This window comes from Trachypithecus francoisi, unplaced genomic scaffold, assembly GCF_009764315.1.
Source record: "Trachypithecus francoisi isolate TF-2019V2 unplaced genomic scaffold, Tfra_2.0 Lachesis_group14, whole genome shotgun sequence".
NCBI lineage: Eukaryota > Metazoa > Chordata > Mammalia > Primates > Cercopithecidae > Trachypithecus > Trachypithecus francoisi.
The window spans coordinates 31,936,258-31,961,909 of NW_022681459.1; the positions used below are offsets into that span (position 1 = coordinate 31,936,258).

Genomic DNA, 25,652 nt, shown 5'->3' on the forward strand with positions numbered 1-25,652 from the left:
TCACAGACACCCATGGCCCCATGTGGCAGACAGCTGCAGAGAGCGCCCGATTCTGCCTGGGGACATGTGCATGGAAGCAGCTTTCTAGGGATCTTGAGTGGGGAGCCTGCGACCCCTGCCCCAAACTGCTTTCTGATTGCAGCCCTGATAGTCAGGGATCTGAGGAGAGGCCTTTCCCTAAGGCAGCGCCCTGGGGCTGTGAGAGGCGCTGGGCTATTGCTGGCTTGCTCTTCTCAAGGAGGTGACTTAAGTAAGTGGCCACTCACTGTGTCTCTTCCCACTGGCATGATGGGAAAAATATTTTAAAAACTAATTAAAAAAAAAAAAATTTGTGGGTACATAGTAGGTGTATATTAAAATATCTATTTTAAGGTTTATTATTTTAAACGTAGCTGTGCTTTTGAAGCAAAAAAGAAAACCACAACCAGCCTGTTTATAATAGAGATGATACTCAAAATTGCAGAGCGTTCATAACTTCACAGGTGCCCTTGAAAGACCTTGTGTAGAATTGTGCGTGTGGGAGAATCGTGTGTGTGGGAGAATCCTGTGTGTGGTGCCCGCGTGGTGCCGGCTCTGTGAATGAACTCAGCGTGGGAGAATCCTGTGCGTGGGAGAATCCTGTGTGTGGTGCCAGCGTGGCCCCTGCTCAGTGAATGAACTCAGCGTGGGAGACAGTTGAGGGTGGTGACATTTATGTCTGATTCTCACCGAGGCTACATGTGAATGATTCTAACCTGTGTGGAGTAAAAGGGAGTTTTAGGTTGATCCTGGGGATGAGCAGTTCTTTCTGTGTGAACTCTTCCTTCGTTAATAAGATGAGAAACAGATAAGAGCTCATTTTACTACTTTTTGGTGATGGTTTTGAGACAGATTGCCTCGAAAAGTGCAGTAACTGATTTTTGAAATCGAAATGAATATGTCGTTTTATTTATTTATGTTATTATTACTTTGTTTTAGAGACAGGGTCTCCCTCTGTCGCCCGGGTGGCACAGTCATAGCTCACTGCAGCCTCAAACTCCTGGGCTCCAGCGATTCTCCTGCCTCAGCCTCCCCAGTAGCTGGGACTACAGGCATGCGCCACCACACCTGGCTAAATGTTGGTTTTTTTTTTTTTTGGTGGAGATAGAGGCTCACTCTCTTGCCCAGGCTGGTCTTGAACTCCTGGCTTCAAGCGGTCCTCCCACCTCTGCCTCGCAAAGTACTGGGATTACAGGCATGAGCTACCTTGCGTAGCCTAATATGTCATTTTAAGCAGAGAGGACTTTATTTACTTATTGGTTTATTTTTAAACGACCATAAGAAAACTAGACAGAAAGGTTTTTCAGCCGGGCACAGTGGCTCAGGCCTGTAATCCCAACACTTTGGGAGGCTGAGGCGGGCAGATCACGAGGTCAGGAGATTGAGACCATCCTGGCCAACACGGTGAAACCCCGTCTCTACAAAAAATAAAAAATACAAAAAATTAGCCGGGTGTGGTGGCGGGCACCTGTAGTCCCAGCTACTTGGAAAGCTGAGGCAAGAGAACAGCGTGAACCCGGGAGGCGGAGCTTGCAGTGAGCCGAGATTGGGCCACTGCACTCCAGCCTGGGCAACAAAGCGAGACTCTGTCTCAAAAAACAAAAACAAATAAACAAACATTTTCAAATTGATTTTCCATTTTTCCAATTTAAAACTGTAGGCTTATTTAATTAGGACATTTCATACCTGTAGGGTCAGTAGAATATTTCCCTAGTAAGGTTCTGTTGGCTCTGTTTTGATATGGTTGTTGTTATTACCATTTCCACCGGCATTTCTGCACAACAAAGAAGAGGAGATCCTGTGTGTGAGTGAGCAGCTCCAGGCACAGCAGGTTTACCTCGGCGAGGCTGGGGGAGAAGGGGATCTTCTCATGCTTCTGGCTTTGCCTGCGTCTCCTGCACAAAGTCCTCATAGTGTCTGGGTGTGATTGACTGGGACCTTGGCTTTCCAGGATGACAGTCTTCTGTTTCCTCATACAATGTTTATAATACTTTTCAGAATTAATTTTATCAGTCAGGCACGGTGGCTCACGCCTGTATTCTCACCACTTTGGAAGACTGAGGAGGGTGGATCACTTGAGCTCAGGAGTTCGAGACCAGCCTAAACAACATGGCAAAGCCCCATCTCTACTAAAATACAAAAATTAGCCAGGTAGGGTGATACACACCACTCAGGAGGCTGAGGCAGGAGCATCACTTGAACCCAGGAGATGGAGGGTGCAGTGAGCTGTGATTATGCCACTGCACTTCAGCCTAGGCAACAAAGCGAGACCCTGTCTCAAACACAAAATTAACTTTATGGCCGGGCACAGTGGCTCTCACACCTGTAATCCCAGGAGTTTGGGAACCTGAGGTGGGAGGATCGTTTGAGCCCAGGAATTAGAGATCATCCTGGACAGTGACGTAATGAGTCCCATCTCTACAAATTTTTAAAAAAAGTTTAGCCAGGCATGCGCCTATAATACCAGCTACTCTGAAGGCTGAGGTGGGAAGATTACTTGAGCCTGGGCGACCGAGAACACAGTGAGCTGTGATCATGCCACTGTAATCCAGCTGTAATGACAGAACAGGACCCTGCCCAAAAAAAATAATTTTGGAGGGGACCATAGAAGTAAAAAGAAGTTTGTCTCCAATTTGTCACTTTTAATTTCCCTGTGACAGAGGCTACTGAGATATTAATTATCTGTCTTAGTGTCTGTTGGTATCTTGTATATTTGGCAAAAATTTAAAAAATATCCTTTTGGGTTACATTGAAGAATGCCTTTTATGGCCAGGCACGGTGGCTCACGCCTGTAATCCCAGCACTTCGGGAGGCCGAGGCGGGCAGATCACTTGAGCTCAGGAGTTCGAGACCAACGTGGCCAACATGGTGAAACCCCATCTATAATAAAAACACAAAAATTATCTGGGCCTGGTGGCCGGTGCCTCTAATAGTTACTTGGGAGGCTGAGGCAGGAGAATCGCTTGAACCCAGGAGGCGGAGGTTGCAGTGAGCCAAGATTGCGCCACTGCACTCCATCCTGGGCAGCAGAGCAAGACTCTTCTCAAAAAAAGAATGCCTTTGAAAACCATTGATTACTTTTCAAAAGAAGTTGTATTATTTGTCTATAGTGCTCTCTAGAATTTGACATGTAACTATAATTTTATATAATGAAAAATATATTAAAAATAGTTAAATGTTAAGGACGGTATTTTAGTTCCATTAGGAATTGAAGGCTTTATAAGGACAATCCCCAATATTTTCTTGTGGGATTTTTCTTCCAGATATGTGCAAATTTGTACATCCTTTGTTTTCTGTAATTCTCCTAATTTTTTGTGAAGGTGTGGATGTTACTTTATTTTGCTTTATATAATAAAGAAAAGTAAAATTCCATGTAAAGGTTTGACTCTGTTCGGTTTCCAGTTCTTTCAAGGACACGACGTTTGCCGTTTTCTACCCCATTTGATGTCAGTGAAGATGTTCATCTTCTAGAAGTGTCTTAGGTTTGTGGGGAAACAGAGCTCCCGTCTCCCTGGCGGGGTCGTGGTTGTTGTCACTTGGTCTGTACTGCCGTCCTCCGGGGCTCTAGCCACCCTAACACCTCATCCTCAACGTGGGCCCTCCCTTCCTCTGTTGCTTGTTCTAACTCTGGGGTTAGTGATGTTTCTTTAATTTTGCCATTTCTCCCTTATTCTATAGGTTTTAATAAAGAGGTGTCACACGTCTTTTGTTAATTTATCCTTAAATATTTTAGGCTTTCTGCACGATTGTAAATGAGATTTAAAATAATTATCTAGTAGTTTACCATGAATACACATACATCTTTTGTCTATTAGCCTTGCTGTTACCTTGCACAGTTTATGTATATTAGTAGTATTTTGTGGATTCCTGAGGGCTTTTTATGTATAAGATAACATCATCTTCAAGTAAAGACAGTTTTATTTCTTTCCAATTTTTGTTATTTCCTTCTCTGATTACAATGTCTAGCACTCCTGGTACAAAGTTCAAACTGGCTAGGGCAGTCATCTTTGCCCTGCTCCTTGTCTTACGGGGAAGTGGCCAGTGTTTTGCCATTAAGTATGTTAGCTTTAGGATTTTCACAGATGCCTTTTTATCAGATAAAGGAAGTTCCATTACATTTCTAGTTTGCTTTTTCTGGATCTATTGAAATAGTGATGATATTTTTCTCTTTTATTCTACGAATAGGGTTAACTTTATTTGAGTGATTTATTTCTTGGAGATGAAACTGACCTTGCAGTTCTAGGATAAACCATGCCTGGTAGTGACGTACTGCCCTCTTCATGTGTTACATACATTACTGAATTTGATTTGCTATATTTTGTTAATGGTTTTTGCATCTGTGTTCATGAGGGATGTTGGTCCGTAATTGCCTTTTTTTGCAGTATTTCCTAAGGCTTTGGTATGAAGGTTATGGTAGTCTCATAAAATAGGTTGGGAATTTTTTCACCCCCCGTCTTTTCTGAAAGAGGTTATTTCACATAGCTGGATTTCTTCCTTGAATGTTTTCATAGCATCAACGATGAAGCCATTTGGAGTTTGTGTATCTAGAGAGATTTATGATAATGAATTCATTTTCTTTAATCGACTGAGGTATTTGATTTCTGTTTCGTGTTGTGATAAGTCGTGTTTTTCAAGGAACTTGTGCATGTCATCAAAATTGTCAAATTGCTTTGCATAAAGAAGTTTATACTTTTTCTTTTTTTTTTTTTGACGTGGAGTCTTGCTTTGTCACCCAGGATGGAATGCAGTGGCACGATCTCGGCTCCCTCTAACCTCCGCCTCCTGGGTTCAAGTGATTCTCCTGCCTCAGCCTCCCAAGTAGCTGGGGTTACAATTACAAGCATGTGTCACCATGCTGAGCTAATCTTTTGTATTTTTGGTAGAGATGGGGTTTCACTGTGTGAGCCAGGATGGTCTTGATCTCCTGACCTTGTGATCCACCTGCTTCGGCCTCACAAAACTGGGATTACAGGCGTGAGCCACTGCCCAGCCTATACTTTCTCATTTTGTAACTGTTCACCTTACTAACCATTTCCTTACTTGCCATTGAGTATCTGCAAGTTCTATGCTGATGGCCCTTCTTTTATTCCTGATATTAGTGAGTTTGTGTTTTCTCTTTTATTCTTGAGTCTCTCTAGCTAGTAGTTTATTGGTGTTGTTGATGTTTTCAAAGAATCAGCTTTTGGCTCTGATACTTTTCTGTCTTTATTTCTTTGATTTCTCCTCTTATTTTCATTGTTGGCTTCCTTCTATTTACCTTGGGTTTATTTTCTCTTCTTTTTCTAGCTTTTTCAGATAGAACCTTAGGTCATGGATTATAGATACTTCTTATTTTTTAGTATAACAATTTCTTTTTTTGTTTTTCAACTTTGTGCATAATAAAATCAGTTTTTTTTTTGGTATACAATTTTATAAATTTTGAAAAAAGGATTTAGTCCTGTAATAATCACCACAATCTCATCACTCAAAAAATTTTCCTAGTGCTGTTTCTTTATGGCAGCCCATCTACGACTTCCAACCTCTGGCCACCCACCCACGGGCCTCTCCTCAGGCCTGTTGTTTTCCTTTCTGGAATTCTGTTTTGAGTCAGGTGTTGTAACGCACTTGAAATTGGTGCATCCTGTGGCCTATGTCTGTTTCTTTAGTTGCTGAGTAGTGTTGTCTGGATGGACCACAGTTTGTTGATCCATTCACCCGTTGGGGGACATTTGGATAATTTCTAGGTTTTGGCAGTGGTGAATTGAGCTGCCGTAAACTTTCATGCACAGCTTTTTGGGAGAAAATAAATGTTCACTTCTTTTGGTTCAATACTTAATCTGAATGCTTGGCCGATTCATGTGTAAGTGTATCTTTTACTTAAAAGAAACTGTCAAACTGTTTTCCATAGTTGCGCTACCGTTTTACATTCCACCAGCAATAGATGAGTGTTCTAGGTAACCACGTTCTCTTCAGCACTTGGTGAGGTCAGTCTTTTTTCCTAGACATTCTGGTAGATACATAGTAGTACATCCTAGTGTTGGGTGTTTCCTTAATGACTAGTGATCATCAGCATCTTTTTCTGTGCTTATTTGCCATCCATATTGTGGGGAAAATGTTTGCTCAAGTCTTTCAGAAAGGCTTTTTTTTTTTTTTTTTTGAGATGGAGTCTCACTCTGTGGCCCAGGCTGGAGTGCAGTGGGACCATGTCGGCTCACCGCAACTTCCGTCTCCTGGGTTCAAGCAGTTCTCCTGCCTCAGCCTCCTGAGTAGCTGGGATTACAGGCACCCACCACCACACCCGGCTAATTTTTTTACATTTTTAGTAGAGACGGGGTTTCATCATATTGGCCAGGCTGGTCTCGAACTTCTGACCTCAAGTAATCCACCTGCCTCGGCCTCCCAAAGTGCTGAGATTACAGACATGAGCCACCGTGCCCTGCCTCAGAAAGTTTTAAAAAGTTGGGTTGTTCGTTTTCTTATTGTTTTGGGAATTCTTTGTATCTTTTGAACACTGTTTTTATGGATACATGATTTGCAGGTGTTTTCTCCCAATGTATGGCTGGTCTTTTCATTCTCTTAAGAGTATGTTTTGCAGAGCAAAACTTTTTACTTTCTTTTTTTTTGACAGAGACTCTCTGTGTTACCCAGGCTGGAATGCAGTGGCGCGACCGCGGCTCACTGCAACCTCTGTCTCCCGGGTTCAAGCAATTCTCCTGCCTCAGCCTCCTGAGTAGCTGGGATTACAGGCACCCGCCACTATGCCCAGCTAACTTCTGTATTTTTAGTAGAGACGGTTTTTCTCCATGTTGGTCAGGCTGGTCTCGAACTCCTGACTCAGATGATCCCCCTGCCTTGGCCTCCCAAAGTATTGGGATTACAGGCGTGAGCCGCCGTGCCCCGCCAGAGTATACTTTTGAAGTTCTGAGAGCTCTTTCCCTAGCCCAATTTTCCTCAGAAATTTCATAGTTTTACTTTGCATTCAAGTGTCCTTGAATACGCTTGCATACGCTTTTTGCTTTTTTTTTGTTGCTATCTTGCTCTGTCACCCAGCTTGGAGTGCAGTGGCACAATCTTGGCTCACTGCAACCTCTGCCTCCGGAGTTTAAGCGATTCTCCCACCTCAGCCTCCTGAGTAGCTAGGACTACAGGTGCCTGTCACCACGCCTGGCTAATTTTTATATTTTTACTAGAGACCAGGTTGTGCCATGTTGGCCGGGCTGATCTCAAACTCCCGTGCTCAAGTGATCTGCCTGCCTCAGCCTCCCAAAGTGCTGGGGTTACAGACGTGAGCCACCGTGCCCGGTCTCAGTTCACTGATTTTAGGTTTTAGTGTTTTACGTTTAGAGCTACTTTTGTAGGCTGGCTCCAGTATTTTAACATAGTATTTGCATTGTGATTGTGACCGTCTTTAGTGCACACCCTTTGATTCCAGTTTATTTAGTGCATTTAGTGAATGAGCAAAAGCTGCATATAATCAGAATTGTCTTTAAAATTCCTTCACTTGCCTGTAGAGTACAGAGACACGGGCCGGTGCTGCACCCAGTAAGACACGGGGTGGAGCAGAATGTGCTGCGGGCATTCCTAGCCCACAGCGGGGAGGCTGCTTTTGCTAAATGCGTGGTGGTGGTCCTCGGTGGCAAATGCGTAGGAAGGTGTCGCTGACAGCGTCCAAACCAAAGCCACAGCTTCATCAGGTTCCTTTTTTTTTTTTCTTTCTGTAGGCCAGATTTGCATTTCAGTCCAGAGTAATTGTGAGGTAGTTCCAGAGAAACCCGGAGTTGTTACGAAACCTTCAATTTTTTAGAAGAACGTATTAGTCTATAACAAATGGTTTTAAAATTGTTAGAACACAAATGGGTTAGAATTTTTCTATTTTTTGTCATTACCAGTAATGTTATCTTAAGAGAATAGAGTTTGGAGCTATATTGACATAGATCTCAATCCTGATTTCCCACTTACTGTTTTTGTGGGTTTAGAAAGATGTTTAATATCTCAGTTTCAATTTTCCTGTCTTTAAAGTGCAAACAATCGTATTTCCTTACATGACTGAGGATTATGTTTCATGGCACAGGTAAACTCACTTTGATGCCTGGTGTCACCGAGGTGGCAGTGGCAGAGACGCCTGCGTCACCGGCGTCACCGTGAGCAGTGTTGGGATGGAAGGGGAGTGTGCCTGGCTCCCCGCTTTGTTGGTGCAGATTCTCTGCCCAGGTTTCTTTCCTCCTGGAGTCAGAACGACACCTAAAATCGAATGCACCTTCAGGAAAATCAAACAAATCAAGTTGTTTGAATGTTAACAAAATAACATTTAAAGGGTGGTGAAAGCATCATTCTGTAGACGTCCTTGTGTTGAAATTGGCTGCATTAGCACTTCGTCCCACGCTCAGACGTGGAGCACAAGGTGTGCGCCAGGGCCCAGTAGCAGCCAGGCAGACGTGGAGTGCATCCCGAGACCGGGAGTTTGCTTCTGTGGCTGCTTTGTTTTTCAAGCTATGGAGTCTTCACTCCAAGAATGCATTCAGGAGGTAACGTGTTGTGAAGGAGGGACATTCTGAAGTGGATACATTTAATTTGCCACTGAAATGTGCTCTCTCTTCAGGTCGTATATACCAGAAGTTCTGAGATTGAAGAGCTGAAAGCCACGATTGAAAATCTGCGAGAGAACCAGAAACGATTACAAAAGGAGAAAGCAGAGGAAATTGAACAACTCCATGAAGTCATTGAGAAGCTGCAGCATGAGCTGTCCCTCATGGGGCCCGTGGTGCACGAAGTCAGCGACAGTCAGGCTGGCAGTCTGCAGAGCGAGTTGCTCTGCTCTCAGGCCGGGGGCCCTCGCGGGCAGGCCCTGCAGGGCGAGCTTGAGGCTGCGCTCGAAGCCAAGGAGGCCCTGAGCCAGCTGCTGGCTGACCAGGAGCGTAGGCACAGCCAGGCCCTGGAGGCCCTGCAGCAGCGCCTCCAGGGCGCAGAGGAGGCTGCGGAGCGGCAGCTGGCTGAGCTGGAGCGCAGTGCAGCCCTCAGGGAGGCTGAGGTCGAAGGCGTGGCCTCCCGGATCCAGGAGTTCGAAGCTGCCCTGAAAGCAAAGGAAGCAATGATTGCCGAGAGAAATTTAGAAATTGACGCATTGAACCAGCGGAAGGTAGCCCACTCTGCCGAGCTGGAGGCTGTCCTGTTGGCCTTGGCTGACATCCGCCGCGCGCTGGAGCAGCAGCCCCTGGCAGCTGGGGCGGAGCCTCCCGAGCTGCAGCGGCTCCGAGCGCAGTGTGCCCGCCTCAGCCGCCAGTTGCAGGTGCTGCACCAGCGGTTCCTGAGGTGCCAGGTGGAGCTGGACAGGCGGCAGGCCTGCAGAACCACAGCTCACACATGGGTGCCTGGGGCCCACCCACAGCCTCGCGTGGATGGTGGCGCCAAGGCCCAGGTCCCCGGCGACATGGAGGCCTCCCACGATGGTGCTTTGGAACCGGTTGTCCCTGACCCACAGGTAGGCCCCCTCTGCCGGCCATGGCAGGGTATTTTTTTCTTCCTCTCCTACTCCTTTTCTCCTTTAATTTTAATGACTTCTCTCTGTGCTGGGCACTGGGGGCTGCAGTTGTCATGGTGGCTCATGACACAGCAGAGAAAGGGGCCTGAAGCTCAGACCTGCCTGGGCCTGTTCCGGGTCAGTACGCAGTGAAGCTGGGCTGAGGATTTCACTGTTTCGTGCCATTTTAAGCTTATTGTTTTAAGCTTTCAAAAACAATTCTTTCATTCACACGGTAGGGACTGTCCAGTGAAACGGAGCTCACTGTGTGAGGCGGGTCCACTTGAGCTGCCTCTCTGGTTTCTAATCAATGGTTTATCTGTCGATGAGCAGTGCCTGTGTGAGATGTGGTAAGATCTGTCGATGAGCAGTACCTGTGTGAGATGTGGTAAGATCTGTCGATGAGCAGTACCTGTGTGAGATGTGGTAAGATCTGTCGAGAAGCAGTGCCTGTGTGAGATGTGGTAAGATCTGTCGATAGGCAGTGCCTGTGTGAGGTGTGGTAAGATCTGTCGAGAAGCAGCGCCTGTGTGGGGTGTGGTAAGATCTATCGAGAAGCAGTGCCTGTTTGAGATGTGGTAAGATCTGTCAAGAAGCAGTGCCTGTGTGGGGTGTGGTAAGATCTGTTGAGAAGCAGTGCCTGTGTGAGATGTGGTAAGATCTGTCCATAGGCAGTGCCTGTGTGAGATGTGGTAAGATCTGTCCATAGGCAGTGCCTGTGTGAGATGTGGTAAGATCTGTCAAGAAGCAGTGCCTGTGTGAGATGTGGTAAGATCTGTCGATAGGCAGTGCCTGTGTGAGATGTGGTAAGATCTGTCGATGAGCGGTACCTGTGTGGGGTGTGGTAAGATCTGTCAAGAAGCAGTGCCTGTGTGAGATGTGGTAAGATCTGTCAAGAAGCAGTGCCTGTGTGAGATGTGGTAAGATCTGTCGATAGGCAGTGCCTGTGTGAGATGTGGTAAGATCTGCCGATGAGCGGTACCTGTGTGGGGTGTGGTAAGATCTGTCAAGAAGCAGTACCTGTGTGAGATGTGGTAAGCTCTGTCGGTGAGCGGTACCTGTGTGGGGTGTGGTAAGATCTGTTGAGAAGCAGTGCCTGTGTGAGATGTGGTAAGATCTGTCCATAGGCAGTGCCTGTGTGAGATGTGGTAAGATCTGTCCATAGGCAGTGCCTGTGTGAGATGTGGTAAGATCTGTCAAGAAGCAGTGCCTGTGTGAGATGTGGTAAGATCTGTCGATAGGCAGTGCCTGTGTGAGATGTGGTAAGATCTGTCGATGAGCGGTACCTGTGTGGGGTGTGGTAAGATCTGTCAAGAAGCAGTGCCTGTGTGAGATGTGGTAAGATCTGTCAAGAAGCAGTGCCTGTGTGAGATGTGGTAAGATCTGTCGATAGGCAGTGCCTGTGTGAGATGTGGTAAGATCTGCCGATGAGCGGTACCTGTGTGGGGTGTGGTAAGATCTGTCAAGAAGCAGTACCTGTGTGAGATGTGGTAAGCTCTGTCGGTGAGCGGTACCTGTGTGGGGTGTGGTAAGATCTGTCGATAAGCAGTACCTGTGTGGGGTGTGGTAAACAAGCTCTTCTTTTGGAGCTGGAGGCCCTGCAGGGAGTTGTCTTTTAAGGCTCCCACTTGGGTTTGAGCAGAACCTTGGGCACTTTCCGGCTGCCACGCCCACACCAGCTGGGTCTTTGTAGAGCCGCTCCCGCTCTCAGATGCCCCAGTCCACCTTGCTCTGTGGCGTCATCCTGGGTCGGGGCAGCTTCCTGCTGGGTCCTCGGCCCCTTTCCCATGTGGCCTCCTGTAGACCAAGGTGCTTGGCTGTGGACGGCACTGTCACCTCCCTCTGGCATCCCTGCTGGCTGCCGTACCGGCTCCCAGCTCCAGGCCACCTGTGGGGCAGCCCCAGCAGCAGCCTCCTGCGTGCTCAGCTTTCGTCTGTCTCCTCTGTCAAGGGTGATCTGCAGCCCGTCCTGATGACATTGGAGGACGCACCTCTCTGCAAGCAAGAAGGCATAATGTCAGTGCTCACCATCTGCCAGAGGCAGCTGCAGTCAGAGCTGCTCTTGGTGAAAAATGAAATGCGCCTGAGTCTGGAAGACGTAGGCAAGGTGTGGGGACAGGGGAAGGCGCGAGGCCCACCCGGGAGAGGCTGGGTGTAGAACACATGGGTCCTGCCCTGGGCAGAAGCAGGTATTCTGCTGAGGTGAGGAGCACAGTCTGTGCCTGCAGTGACATGTTCTCTGAATCCTTTCTGTTCTGTAACGAGCTGTCCATGATTGTCGTGAAATTTCCTACATGCTCCCTTTAAGCCACTTTCTAGAAACAATCAGTTGGGTTTTTTTCTTTTAATTGATACAAATGGATTAACTGTGCTTCAGGGTTAGTCCTGGGTTGTCTTTTCATGGGAGGACCACATTTCCCCCATGGGCCTCACCTCAGCTCAGGACTTCGATGGCCAGTGTCTGTTTTACTTTGAAAGGCTTCAGATTTATTTTTTTTTAATCTGTTCATCTCACTCTATATTGTCACTTGAAAAAAAGCTGACAGTTCTTTTCCCTGGGGAAGGAAGTTGCACCTTGACAATCTCAAATCGTAGCGGAGTTGAGATTTAGTGAGAGGAGCGGGTACTGGTGCTTCTCCCACCCAGTGCACCAGGGCCGGGTCCCCTGTGCCCCCTCGGAAACACCTGCGCAGGAGCTGCCCTCTCCTTGGGGTGCATCAGGTGCGGATGGCACTTTTATTTTTTTCTCTTTTTTTTTGAGACAGAGTCTTGCTCTGTCACCCAGGCTGGAGTGCAGTGGCATGATCTCGGCTCACTGCAACTTCCACCTCCTGAGTTCAAGCGATTCTCCAGCCTCGGCCTCCCGAGTAGCTGGGACTATAGGCGCACACCACCTTGCCCAGCTGATTTTTGTATTTTTATTAGAGACGGGGTTTCACCATGTTGGCCAGGCTGATCTCAAACTCCTGACCTCAGGTAATCAGCCCTCCTCAGCCTCCCAAAGTGCTGGGATTACAGGTGTGAGCTACCACGCCCGGCCACAGATGGCACCTTTTGATGCATTGTTTGCACCTGGCCTCCTCTAGTCCAAGGCCCAGCACAGCCCCCCTGGACACACAGCCACCCAGCCCGTCCTCCTTCTCCTCCCAGACACACATCCATCCACCCTCCTCCTCCTGGACACACAGCCGCCCACCATCTTCCTCCTCCTGGACACACAGCCGCCCACCCTCTTCCTCCTCTTCCTCCTCCTCCCCCTCCTCCCTGATGTTGGCTAAATGTGCCCCAACTACTCCTCCAGGCTCTGAAACCCAGAGGCTCTAACACCAGAAGTGCTGGGTGGGTATTTTTTGGTCTCAAGTGTGGCACCGAAGCATGCTTGGTGCTGAAGCCTGCTGAGATGTGGGCTCACTCGAGCCCCTCGCAGCCCTCGGGTTTGTCCCTGGGACGTTGCTGGGATGAGTCTTGCATGAGTGCAGGTGCTGCCTGTTCCTGGGTCCGCACTGCATGCACCTCATTGGCGTTTAGAGCCTGAAAGATTCTGAATTCCATAGAAATCAGGGAAGGACGGGCCTAGGCCCGCAGTTCTGAGGAGACCCATGAACCTGGTTCATGTGCTTGTCACATGCTCTCAGGAAATACATTCTGGTGGAGAGCCCTTCATGTCTCCTGCAGCAGTCTTGAGGCCCTCATGACACGAACATTTATTTGAATTTTTTTTTTTTTTTTTGAGACAGAGTCTTGTTCTGTCACCCAGGCTAGAGTGCAGTGGCAAGATCTTGGCTCACTGCAACCTCCACCTCCTGGGTTCAAGCAGTTCTCCGCCTCAGCCTCCCAAGTAGCTGGATTTACAGGCGAGCTGGATTTACAGGCACCCGCCACCATGCCCGGCTAATTTTTGTGTTTTTAGTAGAGATGGGGTTTCACCATCTTGGCCAGGCTGGTCTTGAACTCCTGACCTCGTGATCCACCCACCTCGGTCTCCCAAAGTGCTGGGATTACAGGCGTGAGCCACTGCACCTGGCTCATTTCTTTGAATTCTTAAGAGAAAGCTCAGCCCTGTCTGAGCTGATTGCCAAATTCTTAGAAGTTACACACAAAGAAACTCCAAATTCATCACATAAACCACAATTTTGTGTTTTTGGTGCTCAGATATAGAATCTTCCCATCCTTTTTCCCTTGTGTGAAGCTTGTGTCGTCAGTCACCGCAGAAATAGGTTATGACAGTTGCCTTTTAAGCAAAGAGATGTAAGCCTTGGTTCAGTTTCTCATAGAATTAAATAAACTTGAAATGTGCAGGGCTCATTGTGGAATCACCCGAGTGCTCCGAAACTCCCTGAAATCCGCCATCAGCACCAGACAGACAGGTGCGACTCCTGGTAAGCCAGGTGTTCCACTGTGTGCCTGTTCTGTTTTACCTTCAGGGTAAGGAAAAAGTGCTGGAAGATTGTCAGCTGCAGAAGGTCGCTCTGATCACGCAGGTGAAACAACTTCAGGAAAAATTGAACCGTTTGCTGTATTCCATGACCTTCCAGAATGTGGATGCTGCCGATGCCAAATCCCCGTGGCCCTTGGCCTCGGCACACCTGTTGGAGAGCAGCTGGAGTGATGGTTCCTGTGACGGTGAAGAGCCTGACACATCAGCCCCCACAGATGCGTGTGATGCCAGTACAGCCACGGGGGGTGTAACTGATGTTATCCAAAATCGGGATTCCTTGATACCAGGTGAAATGCCAGATTTTCCCATTCAAGAAAAGTCACAATGTCAGGACAGGTCCCTTTCTTCACCAACCAGCATGCTTGGTGGCTCCCGCCACCAGAGCCACGCTGCGGAGGCTGGGCCCCGGAAGAGCCCGGTCGGGATGCTGGACCTGTCTTCCTGGAGCTCCCCTGAGGTCCTCAGGAAGGACTGGACCCTGGAGCCCCGGCCCAGCCTCCCCGTGACACCCCACTCAGGAGCCCTGAGCCTGTGCAGTGCCGACACATCCCTGCGGGACAGGGCGGACACCTCACTACCACAGACCCAGGGGCCGGGGCTGCTTTGTTCCCCGGGTGTGTCCGCAGCAGCGCTGGCCCTGCAGTGGGCTGAGTCTCCGCCAGCTGATGACCACCGTGTGCAGAGGATGGCTGTGGTAGGTGCCTGCCCTGCTCCTAGACCTGCTGTTCCCGTGGGAATGTGGCCTGCCTGGCGCCATGGCAGCTGCCATTGTTTGTTCACCTCCTGACAGCGCACACCTCGCAGTCCTGTGTGGGGCCAGCTCTGCAGGACTGGCGTCATGGGAGCATTTAGATTATTTCAGTTGTTCAGGTATTTTTAAAATGCCTGAGATGCATTTGCCCACATCAGATGTACCCTGGGCATGCTTCTCCACTGACATGGACACCATCAGGCACAGCTGCAGACACCTCTTTGTGTGTGATGGGCATAGGGTTCTTTTTCCAGAATGGTTTTTTAGATTTATTTTTAGAAATGCTGCTTATTTTTTATTTATTTATTTATTTTTTTTGTGAGACAGAGTCTTGCTCTGTTGCCCAGCTGGAGTGCAGTGGCGCGACCTCGGCTTACTACAACCTCCACCTCCCCAGGTTCAAGCAATTCTCCTGCCTCAGCCTCCCGTGTAGCTGGGACTACAGGTGCCCGCCATCACGCCCGGCTAATTTTTATAGTCTTAGTAGAGATGGGGTTTCACCGTGTTGGCCAGGCTGGTCTCAAACTCCTGACCTCATGATCCACCCGCCTCGGCCTCCCAAAGTGCTTACAGGCTTGAGCCACCATGCCCAGCCGGAAATGCTTCCTATTTTTAACAGGTTTTACATATGCTAATTAATTTTAATAATGTATGAGTTAGATCATATTATTTCTAACATAATCATTTTGGGATTTTGTGTATCTTGAGTAACATAAAATTAAAAATCAGATACGGTCGGGCTCACACTTGTAGTCCTAGCACTTTGGGAGGCTGAGGCGGGAGGATTGTTTGAGCCCAGGAATTTGAGACCAGGCTGGGTAACACGGTAAGACCCCGTCTCTACAAAACACACAGTCAGCTGGACGCGATCGTGCTGCCTATGGTCCCAACCCCTCAGGACGTTGAGGCCGGAGGATCACTTGACCTCGGGAGGTTGAGGATGCAGTGAGCCAAGATGGAACCACTGCACTCCAGCCTGGGTGACAGAGTAAGATCCTCCCTCAAAAAATAATAATTTAGCAGATACATATTCTCTGAAAAATCCATACTAGCATTTCATGTAAAACAATTTAAATCTGAAATATTTGCTATTGGCTACATTAAAATATTCCTAAAGAGCTGTGCGTGAATCTGATTAAATTGTTGGACGCATTGTTGGAATAAACAATGCTTTTTTAAAAAAAATAAATTGTTGGAATCTGATTAAATTGTTGGAACACCTGCGTGTGTTCACCAGTTTTTGAGTTGTTTCATTTGGGGTCTATGTGGGAAGATAAATTCAGGCCTTCGGAAGTTTTCACCTGACACAGTCAGCTCTATGATGTAATTACTCATTATTTATGGCCATTTAAAAATCTCTGTATCTGAACAGGAGAAAGATGTCGAAGATTTTATCACAACGTCTCTTGATTCTCAAGAAACATTAAGTTCACCTCCTCCTGGATTAGAAGGGAAAACTGATGGAAGTGAGAAAAGTGAGTTGGTTATCTTTCTTTTTTCATTTTTTATTTCGGTGGTTTCCTGTCAGAAAATAGTGAAAGAATTCCTGCATCCTTCCCCCGGTTCTGTGTCTGCCCCTCACTGACCTCCACCCTGGCTCTGCACTTTGTCAGGCATGCACCTGGGGCCTCTTGACTCCTGAAAACACACCTGTACCTTTCACACAGCCAAGGTTGCCAGCCCAGGTCACACTCCACCGTGGAATGTTCACCCTGATCCAAGGATGGTGTCTCAGCTACAGCTGCAGACCTTGCTCAGATTTCGCCGACTGTCCCAGTAGCGTCCTGTATGGAAAAGACACCCCAGCTCAGAGGCTCTGTTCAGGTGTCTTTGGCGGGCTGGAGACTGGGGCAGCGCGCCCCGTGTTTCTAGGCTCTGCTGCCTTGCCTGCCCACCCTGCCCTTCCCTCCCCTTGGGGTGGTCGTCCCTCTCTGTGCTGTGGGTTTTGGGGCACCGGCCCTGGAGAGGAGCCAAGGGGCTGCTGACTGTGTGGCGTGTCCTCACGCTGGCGTGTGGGGGGCTGCGTCTCCCCGGGCCTCATGGTGGGAATTGCGTGGGCTTGACTTGGGCCTTTGTCTGTGGTGGTGCCTGCTGGGTTTCTTCCTCCTCCTCCTGTGGGAGATGTGGAGACTGAGTATTCTCTCCCCTCATGCTCACGCCCACTGGTCTCAGTCTCCTCCCTTGGTTGCCCTGGCCTGGATCAGTTGTGGTGGCAGTTACCTGCCACACCGTAATTTTTTAAATTTCATAACTTGTTCTACAATTGTTGTCTTTTTACAAGTCAGTCACTTTTTGAGGTGCTCTTTTTTAAAATTTAGTGATTTTTGAGAACATGGTCACAATTTAATTAGAAATTTTAGTATTTGCAGAGTAGGGCCAGCAGCTTTTTAATTTTGTTTTTATTTGATGAGTAGTGAGCACGCAGGGTAACAATTACGGGTGCTGAGAGGACCATTCCCTGAGCAGCCTCTGTCCCAGCTCCCCACTCAGGACTGCAACTCCTTGGGGATGCCCACGTTCAACTCTCAGAAATGTCTTCTCGTATTTGCTTTATTTTCAAAGCCTATTTGCTGTTTAAAGTCGCATCTTCAGCCCTCCTAGCAGCAAAGCCCCTCACCATGGGCCCCTTGCCACACAAGGTCCAGTCCACACGCCCTGTGCTGTCACAGCCGAGGTTTGCCCTTCAAGGACACGCCCCGTGTTCCAGCAGAGCCACTGGGAGCACGTGTCCCCTTTGAGCCGCTTTTGTTTTTTTTTTGGCTTGGTTTCTTCTGTGTTCTTCATAGCTGGTCCTCGCACACGGTGTCCGGGTGAGTGTCATCCGAGCCTTCCGAGCACAGCAGGTGCTTCCCCACCAACTCTCAGGGGCTCCCAGGTGACCCCTTGACCCCCTTGATCGTTCCTTATTTTATTTTTCAAGACAGGTTCTTGCTCTGTCACACAGGCTGGAGGGTAGCGGCGTAGTCTCGGCTCACTGCAGCCTCCACCTTCCATGCTCAAGTCATCCTCCCACCTCAGCCTCCCAAAGTGCTGGGATTATAGGCATGAGCCACTGAGCCCAGCAGGCCCCATATTTTTTAATGAAACATGTCCCCAGAGGCCTCTGTAGAAAAGGTGTCTGGCAGGTGCTTGTTTGTGAGAACTTCCTCTTCTCCCTGGCGGTGGTCGGTCAGTTGGCTCTTGGGTTGGAAGTCACGTTTCTTGAGGTACCGCGTGCCTGTCCACTGCCTCCGTGCCTGCGCCCTCCAGTGACACACGACCTTGGAGGGGCTTGTGCAGTCAGGGTGGTGGATTTCTTCCTCGTTCGTCCTTCCTTCGATCACATCTCCTGTGGTTTTCTCTCTTCTCTCTGTAAGTCCTGTTATTCAACTCTATCGGGCCTCCACAGCTGATTGTCAAATCTTCTTTCCCTATTTCTACTCCTTTTATTTTTGTTCTCGTTTCTAAGAGGTTTTCTTTAGAACTTTATTTTTCAGCATTTGTGCTGAGTGTTCTGTTTCTGCGCTCGTGTTTTAAATTTCTCAGACTCTTTCTTATCCTAACTGTTCCTCTCTCCTTTAGCTTCAGCTCCTTGGTTCCTTTCTTTTTTGGGGACGTTCTTGAGTTTATTTTTGGCGCAGCCAGGTGAGAAGTCCCTGCACCTGGAAGAAGTTGTTGGGCCCCGAGGTGAAGCATGGTTTTTGCTGAAGGCACAGGGTCCGGTGGGACAACGGGGAAAGTGGCCTTGGACTCGTGGAGCTCTGATCCCCCGCTGGTGGCACCTGCTGGCTGTGGTCTCCTCTGGATGGAGTGGGCTGGGCACGGTGCTGGGCGCCCATGTCTCAGTGGCACTGGGTAACAGTGTCTGCAGCAGTCACATCCCACAGTTCCTGGTACACGCTGTGGGTGTCGCTACAGGAGCCGTGGCTCAGGGAAATGCCAGCGTCCTTCAGCCTCCGGGATTTCTCAAGCACCTGCCTGCAGTAGATGATTTCCCCGAAGATTTCTTTGTCGTCGTCTTTATTTGAGATACACAGGGCAGAAGTAGGACTTGGCAACATGATTAGGCACAAAGATTTGTAGGCGGTAGGGGTGGCCTGAGGCATTTTGGGGGGTACGGGCAGCGACCCAGCACCCTCGACCCTTGCACTGCGCCGGGGCCTTCGCGCTGCTCTCTTGGCACTTGCCGCCGCTCACAAAAAAGCACTTGGTTCGTTCGTTTTGTGAATGAGGTGCCCGCTATTTCTCTGAGGGGGTCATCATCATCCTCTGAGGTCGTCCTCTGCCTGCGTCGTTGGCCTCTGCTCCTGCCCAGTGTGCTCTGTGCTCACCAGGCTGTGCTGGGGCATCCCCAGGTGCCAAGTGCTACAGCCTCCGCTCCCCAGGGAGCTGTGTCCACACAGGAGCCCGATCTCGCTGGCGTCCTCATCCTCTTGCTGGGAAGGTCCAACACCCTTTTTCCAGGGTGCCTCCTCCTCGTCTGGGCCTCGTGTCGCTGACACGATCCTGCCTCGGTTTCCAAAGCGTCCCCCTCCCGGTGGGCTGGCACAGCTGCAGGTCTCCGGGATGGACCAGGCCCTGTGCATTGGGAGGTTTTGAATTTTCCTCCTTGAGACCCCGTGCCCACCTGACACAGGAGCTGCGCTGCAGAGGGGAGCTGCACTGCAGGGACCCCCCTGGCAGGCATGGTCAGTGTTTCCTGAGCGGTCGTCGGATGCCCGTCCGCTGCCTGCCTTTGCTCCGTGGCTGGCGTGGAGGGTGCAGGCCCCGCACGTCCCACTGCTCTTGAGGGCTTGCCTAAGACCTCTGAGTTTTGTGGAGTCTTTGGGGGCCACGTCTGGAGAAGTGAGTGGAGGTCCCCTAAGGCTGGCGCTGGAATCGGGGACCCAGGTGATGTACTCAACCTGCGAAGCTGCGTTTTCTTACTTGACGTGTGTCACTCTCACCGGGTTTTGTTTTTTTTTTTTTTTTTGAGACGGAGTCTTGCTCTGTCGCCCAGGCTGGAGTGCAGTGGCCGGATCTCAGCTCACTGCAAGCTCCTCCTCCCGGGTTCACGCCATTCTCCTGCCTCAGCCTCCCGAGTAGCTGGGACTACAGGCGCCCGCCACCTCGCCCGGCTAGTTTTTGTATTTTTAGTAGAGACGGGGTTTCACCGTGTTAGCCAGGATGGTCTCGATCTCCTGACCTCATGATCCGCCCGTCTCGGCCTCCCAAAGTGCTGGGATTACAGGCTTGAGCCACCGCGCCCGGCCGGGTTTTGTTTTTATGAAAGTATTTTTGGGGCCCATCAGTGTTTTCTCCGTGAGCAGAGTCACAGTGTGGTTGTCGCTGGGGGCTGCGGGCCGATCACCCCTGCCCGGCCTCTGCAGTACCCCCCGCGGAACTCGCTGGAGAGCTGTGGGTGGGACCCTGACCCTGTGGTGTTTCTAGGTGACGGCTCGGGTTTTGGAGCAAGACTGAGCCCGGGGTCAGGAGGCCCTGAGGCTCCAACTGCTGGTCCTCTGAGCCCTGCTGCCATCTCTGGAAGGTTTCAGCCACTGCCGGAAGCCATGAAGGAGAAGGAGGTGCATCCGCAGCACGTGAAGGTATGGCTGGCAGGGGCGGCTCCACAGGTGCCCTCACAGCTCCCCAGGTGCAGCCTCGGGGCACCCCCAAGCCCTGTGTTCTGCCTTGCCGGGAGAGCCTGGGAGGGGCAGCCTTTCTTGGGTGCCTCTGAGCACCGCCTTTTAATGACTCACATGAGGCAGGACTGGTCTCAGCCCCAGCCCCACGGTGGCCCCCGGAAGCCGCCCGCCCAGCTCTGCGCTGGCCCCTTAGGTGACCCCCTCCCATCCAGGCAGGGAGGTTCCTGTGAGCCCGTGGGCGGGTGGTGTCTCTCCACAGAGCCAGCCTGGGCCTCCCTCCCGCCTGCGTCCTGTAGAGAAGCCGAGGCTCTGGAAGCCCCCACGCTCTAGGACAGAGGATGGGAGAGAAGCCGCTCAGACTCCTTGGAGTCAACTTTGAAGGCAGAATTTTGTGGAACTTTTCATAGGTTTTCTTTTCTCTCCCAGCTTAGCAGGTCATTTATGGCAAAACCATTGACAAAAACTTGGCCAAACAAGTGAGTGAGAGAATGAGGCCCTGCGGGTCCTACTCGAGTGGTGAACATTCCCAAACCAAACCGTTTTCACCTCAGTGAAACCTGTTCTGAAACTGCACAGTGAGTCCTCACTTAGCGTTGCCCCTGGGTTCCTGGAAAGTGACCTGGTAGGAAGGACATTCCTGTGCTGCTGGTCGCAGCTCCCGTGGTCTCAGCAGGCCCTAAGGTTGCCTTTATTTACATGCGTTTCAGAGTCGCGGTTTCCAAAACCCATCCGTGACGTTAAGTGAGGACTTACTGCATTCAGACTAAAATTTGTTTTACTTTATTTGGCTGGGCACGGTGGCTCATGCCTGTAATCTCAGCACTTTGGGAGGCTGAGACAGGAGGATCACTGGAGCCCAGGAGTTCAAGACCAGCCCGGGCAATGTAGTAAGACCCCTCCCTGTCAGAACTGAGTCAGTTAAACCTCTTTTTTCCATTTAAAAAAAAAACTGCCGGCCGGGCGCGGTGGCTCAAGCCTGTAATCCCAGCACTTTGGGAGGCCGAGACGGGCGGATCACGAGGTCAGGAGATCGAGACCATCCTGGCTAATACGCTGAAACCCCGTGTCTACTAAAAATACAAAAACTAGCCGGGCGAGGTGGCTGGCGCCTGTAGTCCCAGCTACTCCGGAGGCTGAGGCAGGAGAATGGCGTAAACCCGGGAGGCAGAGCTTGCAGTGAGCTGAGATCTGGCCACTGCACTCCAGTCCGGGCGACAGAGCGAGACTCCGTCTCAAAAAAAAAAACAAAAACAAAAACAAAACTTATTTTACTTTCTTAAACATGGAAATTGGAGATATTTATTTTTTAATTGGTTTTTTATTTCTTCTTTGCATTTCTTTTTTTTTGTGAGACAGAGTCTCACTCTGTCACCCAGTGGTGCTGTCATGGCTCACTGCGACCTCTGCCTCCTGGGCTCAAACGATCCTCCCACCTCAGCCTCCCAAGTAGCTTGGATTACAGGCATGAGCCACCACGCCCAGCTAATGTTCGTGTTTTCTGTAGGCATGGAGTGCTGCCATGTTACCCGGGCTCGTCTTGGGCTCCTGAGCTCAAGTGATCTGCCCTCCTCAGCCTCCCAAGGTGCTGGGATTACAGTGTGAGTCACTGCACCTGGCCTCAAATTTTTATACAATAGAAAACATCAAGGAGATGTTTCTTTTAGTGTTTCCTGTGAAAACAACTTAGTATTAGAATTCCTGATTTTAAGGAATAAATTTGCTTGTTAATGTTACCATAAATTATGAAACATACTTAGGTTTCATAATTTAAAAAGAAAAGCAAAAAAGCCAGGAAAGGCCTCCTGTAGCCCTGGAGCAGCTGTGAAGTGGCGGGGAGAGGAAGAGGAGGAGCTGCTGTCCAGGGAGCAGCTTTGAAATGTCCCAAGTCCAGTTGAAAATCACAAGATTTTTTCACAGATGTCTTAAACTGTTTCAAACTCCGGGTTTTCCTTTATTGTCTTAATTTCTGGCCTGTGTTTTAGAGTGCGGAGCCCAAGGGTTGTGCCCACACTGGTGTGGCAGTGGGGATCTGAGTGGAGCTGGGTGCTTGCCCTGCTTGGAGGTGGCTCCAGGCGCATGGGGGACCCCCGCTGCTCAGATGCAGCCACAGACACCAAGGAGTGTGGTCGACGCTGTAGCGGCCCTGTGGCCCCTCTGCTGAGGAGGTCCTGAGCACAGGTGGGGCCCTGGCCACTCTTGGCCACCTCTAGCCATGTCTGGAATTGAGCCGTGAGTGGGCACGGTATGTGCCGGAGCTTTGGAAACGAGGACCGCACCCCCGCCGACAGGCAGAGCCGCCTGGTCCTGAGAGTGGAGGCGGCAGACTAGTGATAGTGTCTGTGGGATCCCCCAGGCTGCCTCACGGGCCACATTCCAAGGTGCCCACCAGGCTCTGCCCCACTTCCTGGCCTCACGGGAACCCAGCTGCGAGGGCCCCGCATCACCTGGTGGGAGGCTGTGCCCAGGGCCTCTGCATCTCTTCTTCGTAAGAGATGTTTTTTAAAATGCATTTTCTCCTCAATATAAAATCTAGAAAAGCCTATTAAAAAGAAGGAAATGGCCTGTCCTCTGCAGCTGGAAGGGAGGGGCCAAGCAGCTTCAGGGCCTGCCAGCCGCCCTGCTACCCCAGCCCTGCTCCCACTGCCCCCCAACCCTGCTCCTCCCCCCTCCCCCCATCTCCGCTCCCCGCCCCGGCACTGCCCCACTCCCCCGGCCCCATTTCCCCCCACCCCGCCCTGCTCTGCCGCAGACCTTGGTTTGCATCCATCCTATGCCACATATGTTGTGTTTAAAGTAAAATTGTTTTCAGGTGTTAAAGATAATTATCTTTAAAGTAAACATAGTATGCAGTTTGGTGTTACTGCTTTAGTGTTAGTGTTTGACTTTTTTGGGGCATGTCATTAAAATTATAGGAAACCGTGTTTTCAGTCAATCACACCCCATCGTAGGCCTCATCATTGCTTCATTTTGCATTTCCCTCTTTTTGGACTTTATTAGATTCTTTTTCTCTTCAGGTTTTTATGCAGACGTGTGCTGTGCTTGAGGGTGTGCTCACGTGGTGGTGACTGTGCGGAGCCTCTGCGCTCTGGGCTCTGGGCTGGTCGTGACACCAGCTTCTCCATGGGGCCGTTTGCTTGCCCCTTCACCCTCTGGCGAGAGTCAAGTGTGTGTCTGGACACCCGCTGCTGCGTACTCAGTGGTGTGAAGCAGCTGCCTCCTGCTCACAGACCTGTGGGCCAGGGCCTGCGGCAGGGCCTGTTGGGGATGGTTTTCTCTGCTCCCCATGCCCCGCACAGGCAGCTTCACCCCACACTGGTGGTTGGCACTGGCCTCGGCCGGACCATGCATAGAGGCCTCCTGGGTAGCCATTGTGTGGCCTCCTCGTAGCATCCCAGGAGGGCAGGGAGTGCATGATATGTTTGTGATCTTGCTGTGGACATTGGCCTGAAGCTCTGCCCTGAGCTTTGTCCAGGCTTAGACGGGGGACGGTGTCCCCGTCAGGGAGCAGGTGGAGTGGAGGAAGTGGCAGGGCCATCTTTGGAGCGGCTAGTAGAGAAATTCACTCCAAGCCTGGCTTCCGTGTGGTCTCTCTGAAGGTCGGGGGAGGTGGGCTTGAAAACCTTGTAGCTTGAGAAGTGGGTGCTGCCTATACAAAACCGAGGTGATGCCCTCCCTCTCCACAGCTGCCCACCTTTCACGGAGCCCTGGCTGCAGCTCGGGGCTGCAGGGGATGCAGAGCGTGGCTGTGTGGGGTGGCAGGCGACTCCCTCCTCCTGACGCACTTTCCCACCACAGGCTTTGCTGCAGATGGTGTGTGACGAGAGCCACCAGATCCTGGCACTGTCAGAAGGCCTTGCACCCCTGACTGGCGAGCCACACCCCTCCCGGAAGGGAGACGAGGTACAGGAAGGCTTGCTCTGTGGGGGAAAGACGCAGTTTTATTTTGCACCTCACACACTTCTTTTCCAAAGGATTTAAGGGGCTTGCAGTAACAGCTGCATCCTTAGGGCCACGTGGGGACTAGGATTTTTTTCTTTTTTTTTTTTTTTTTTTTTTGAGACGGTGTCTCGCTCTCTCTCTCCCCCAGGCTGGAGTGCAGTGGCACAATCTCGGCTCACTGCAACCTCCACCTCCCCGGGTCAAGCAGGTCTCTGCCTCATCCTCCCCAGTAGCTGGGATTACAGGCACACACAACCATGCCCAGCTAGTTTTTGTATTTTTAGTAGAGATGAGGTTTCACCATCTTGGTCAGACTGGTCTTGAACTCCTGACCTCGTGATCCACCTGCCTTGGCCTCCCAAAGTACTGGGATTACAGGCGTGAGCCACCATGCCTGGCCTAGGATTTCTTTAGCATGGCCAAAAAGACAGAGGTCCAAGAACCCTGGGGAGGCCTCCTGGTCTCCCACAGCTGGCGCAGGCTCTGGGGGCAGGTTCCCTGTGGGACGTGGAGGTGTGTGTGGGGCAGAAGGGCTCAGGACTTTTGGGCCTGCGGACTCGGCCCATTCCAGCACTTGTCCCCCAGGGCCTCTCCTCCTGCCACTCAGTGTGTGTCTGCTCTTCTGTCAGGGTCATTTCTGTTTGATCGGCTGCCAGTCAGCTCAGCTGCCACGACTGAACACCCCAGACCAGGGGCTTAAACAGCAGACATTGATTTTGCGTGTTGTGGCATCAGGGTGCCCACAGGGTTGGGTTCTGGTGTGGGTGCCCTTCCTGGTTTGCAGACAGTGCCTCTATGCTGTGTCCTCACATGCTGGAGACAGCGCGTGAGCTCCGGTGTCTCTTCCTCTTCTTATGAGGCCTCATTTGCCCTGAATCGCCTCCTGCAGGCCCCATCTCCAAACGTAGTCACCCTGCAGACTTCGGGGCACAAGCATGCAGGTGCATTTGTGAGGAGGCCACATTTCTTCCTTCATCCTTTAGGACGTGCCCACCTTGTGCCCCACATTTCTTCCTTCATCCTTTAGGACGTGCCCACCGTATGCCCTGATTGGAGAGGGGAGCTTCTGCAGGTTGTGCAGGAGGCATTTGAAAAAGAGCAGGAGATACAGGGGGTTGAGCTGCAGCCCCGACTCAGTGGCTCAGATCTGGGAGGTCACAGCTCCCTGCTTGAAAGACTGGAGAAGGTCATCAGTGAGCAGGTGAGTATCAGCTCTGCCACCACGCCTTAGTTTACCCCAGGGGTCCAGCCCCTGCAGAGAGGGTGACACAGACTGTTTTGTGTGTGAATTTTGGTTTGCGTGTTTCTCTTGACTGCTGGAATGTGGCTGTGGCTCACCCAGGCGTTCACACTCGGTCCATGCAGGATGCTGCGCTTTCCGCCTGCAGCTGTAACAGGACAGTGTGC

General features: G+C 50.5%; 1 protein-coding gene across 1 annotated transcript in view; it reads left to right on the forward strand.

Moving 5' to 3' along the window:
- Positions 1-25,652, forward strand: part of PCNT (pericentrin) — a 124,292-nt gene that overhangs the window by 79,203 nt on the left and 19,437 nt on the right. Inside the window, 7 exon segments of the mRNA XM_033232676.1 lie at positions 8,597-9,475; positions 11,466-11,621; positions 13,939-14,646; positions 16,076-16,178; positions 20,113-20,267; positions 24,102-24,206; positions 25,273-25,446. Coding sequence (XP_033088567.1) covers positions 8,597-9,475; positions 11,466-11,621; positions 13,939-14,646; positions 16,076-16,178; positions 20,113-20,267; positions 24,102-24,206; positions 25,273-25,446 — 2,280 coding nt within the window.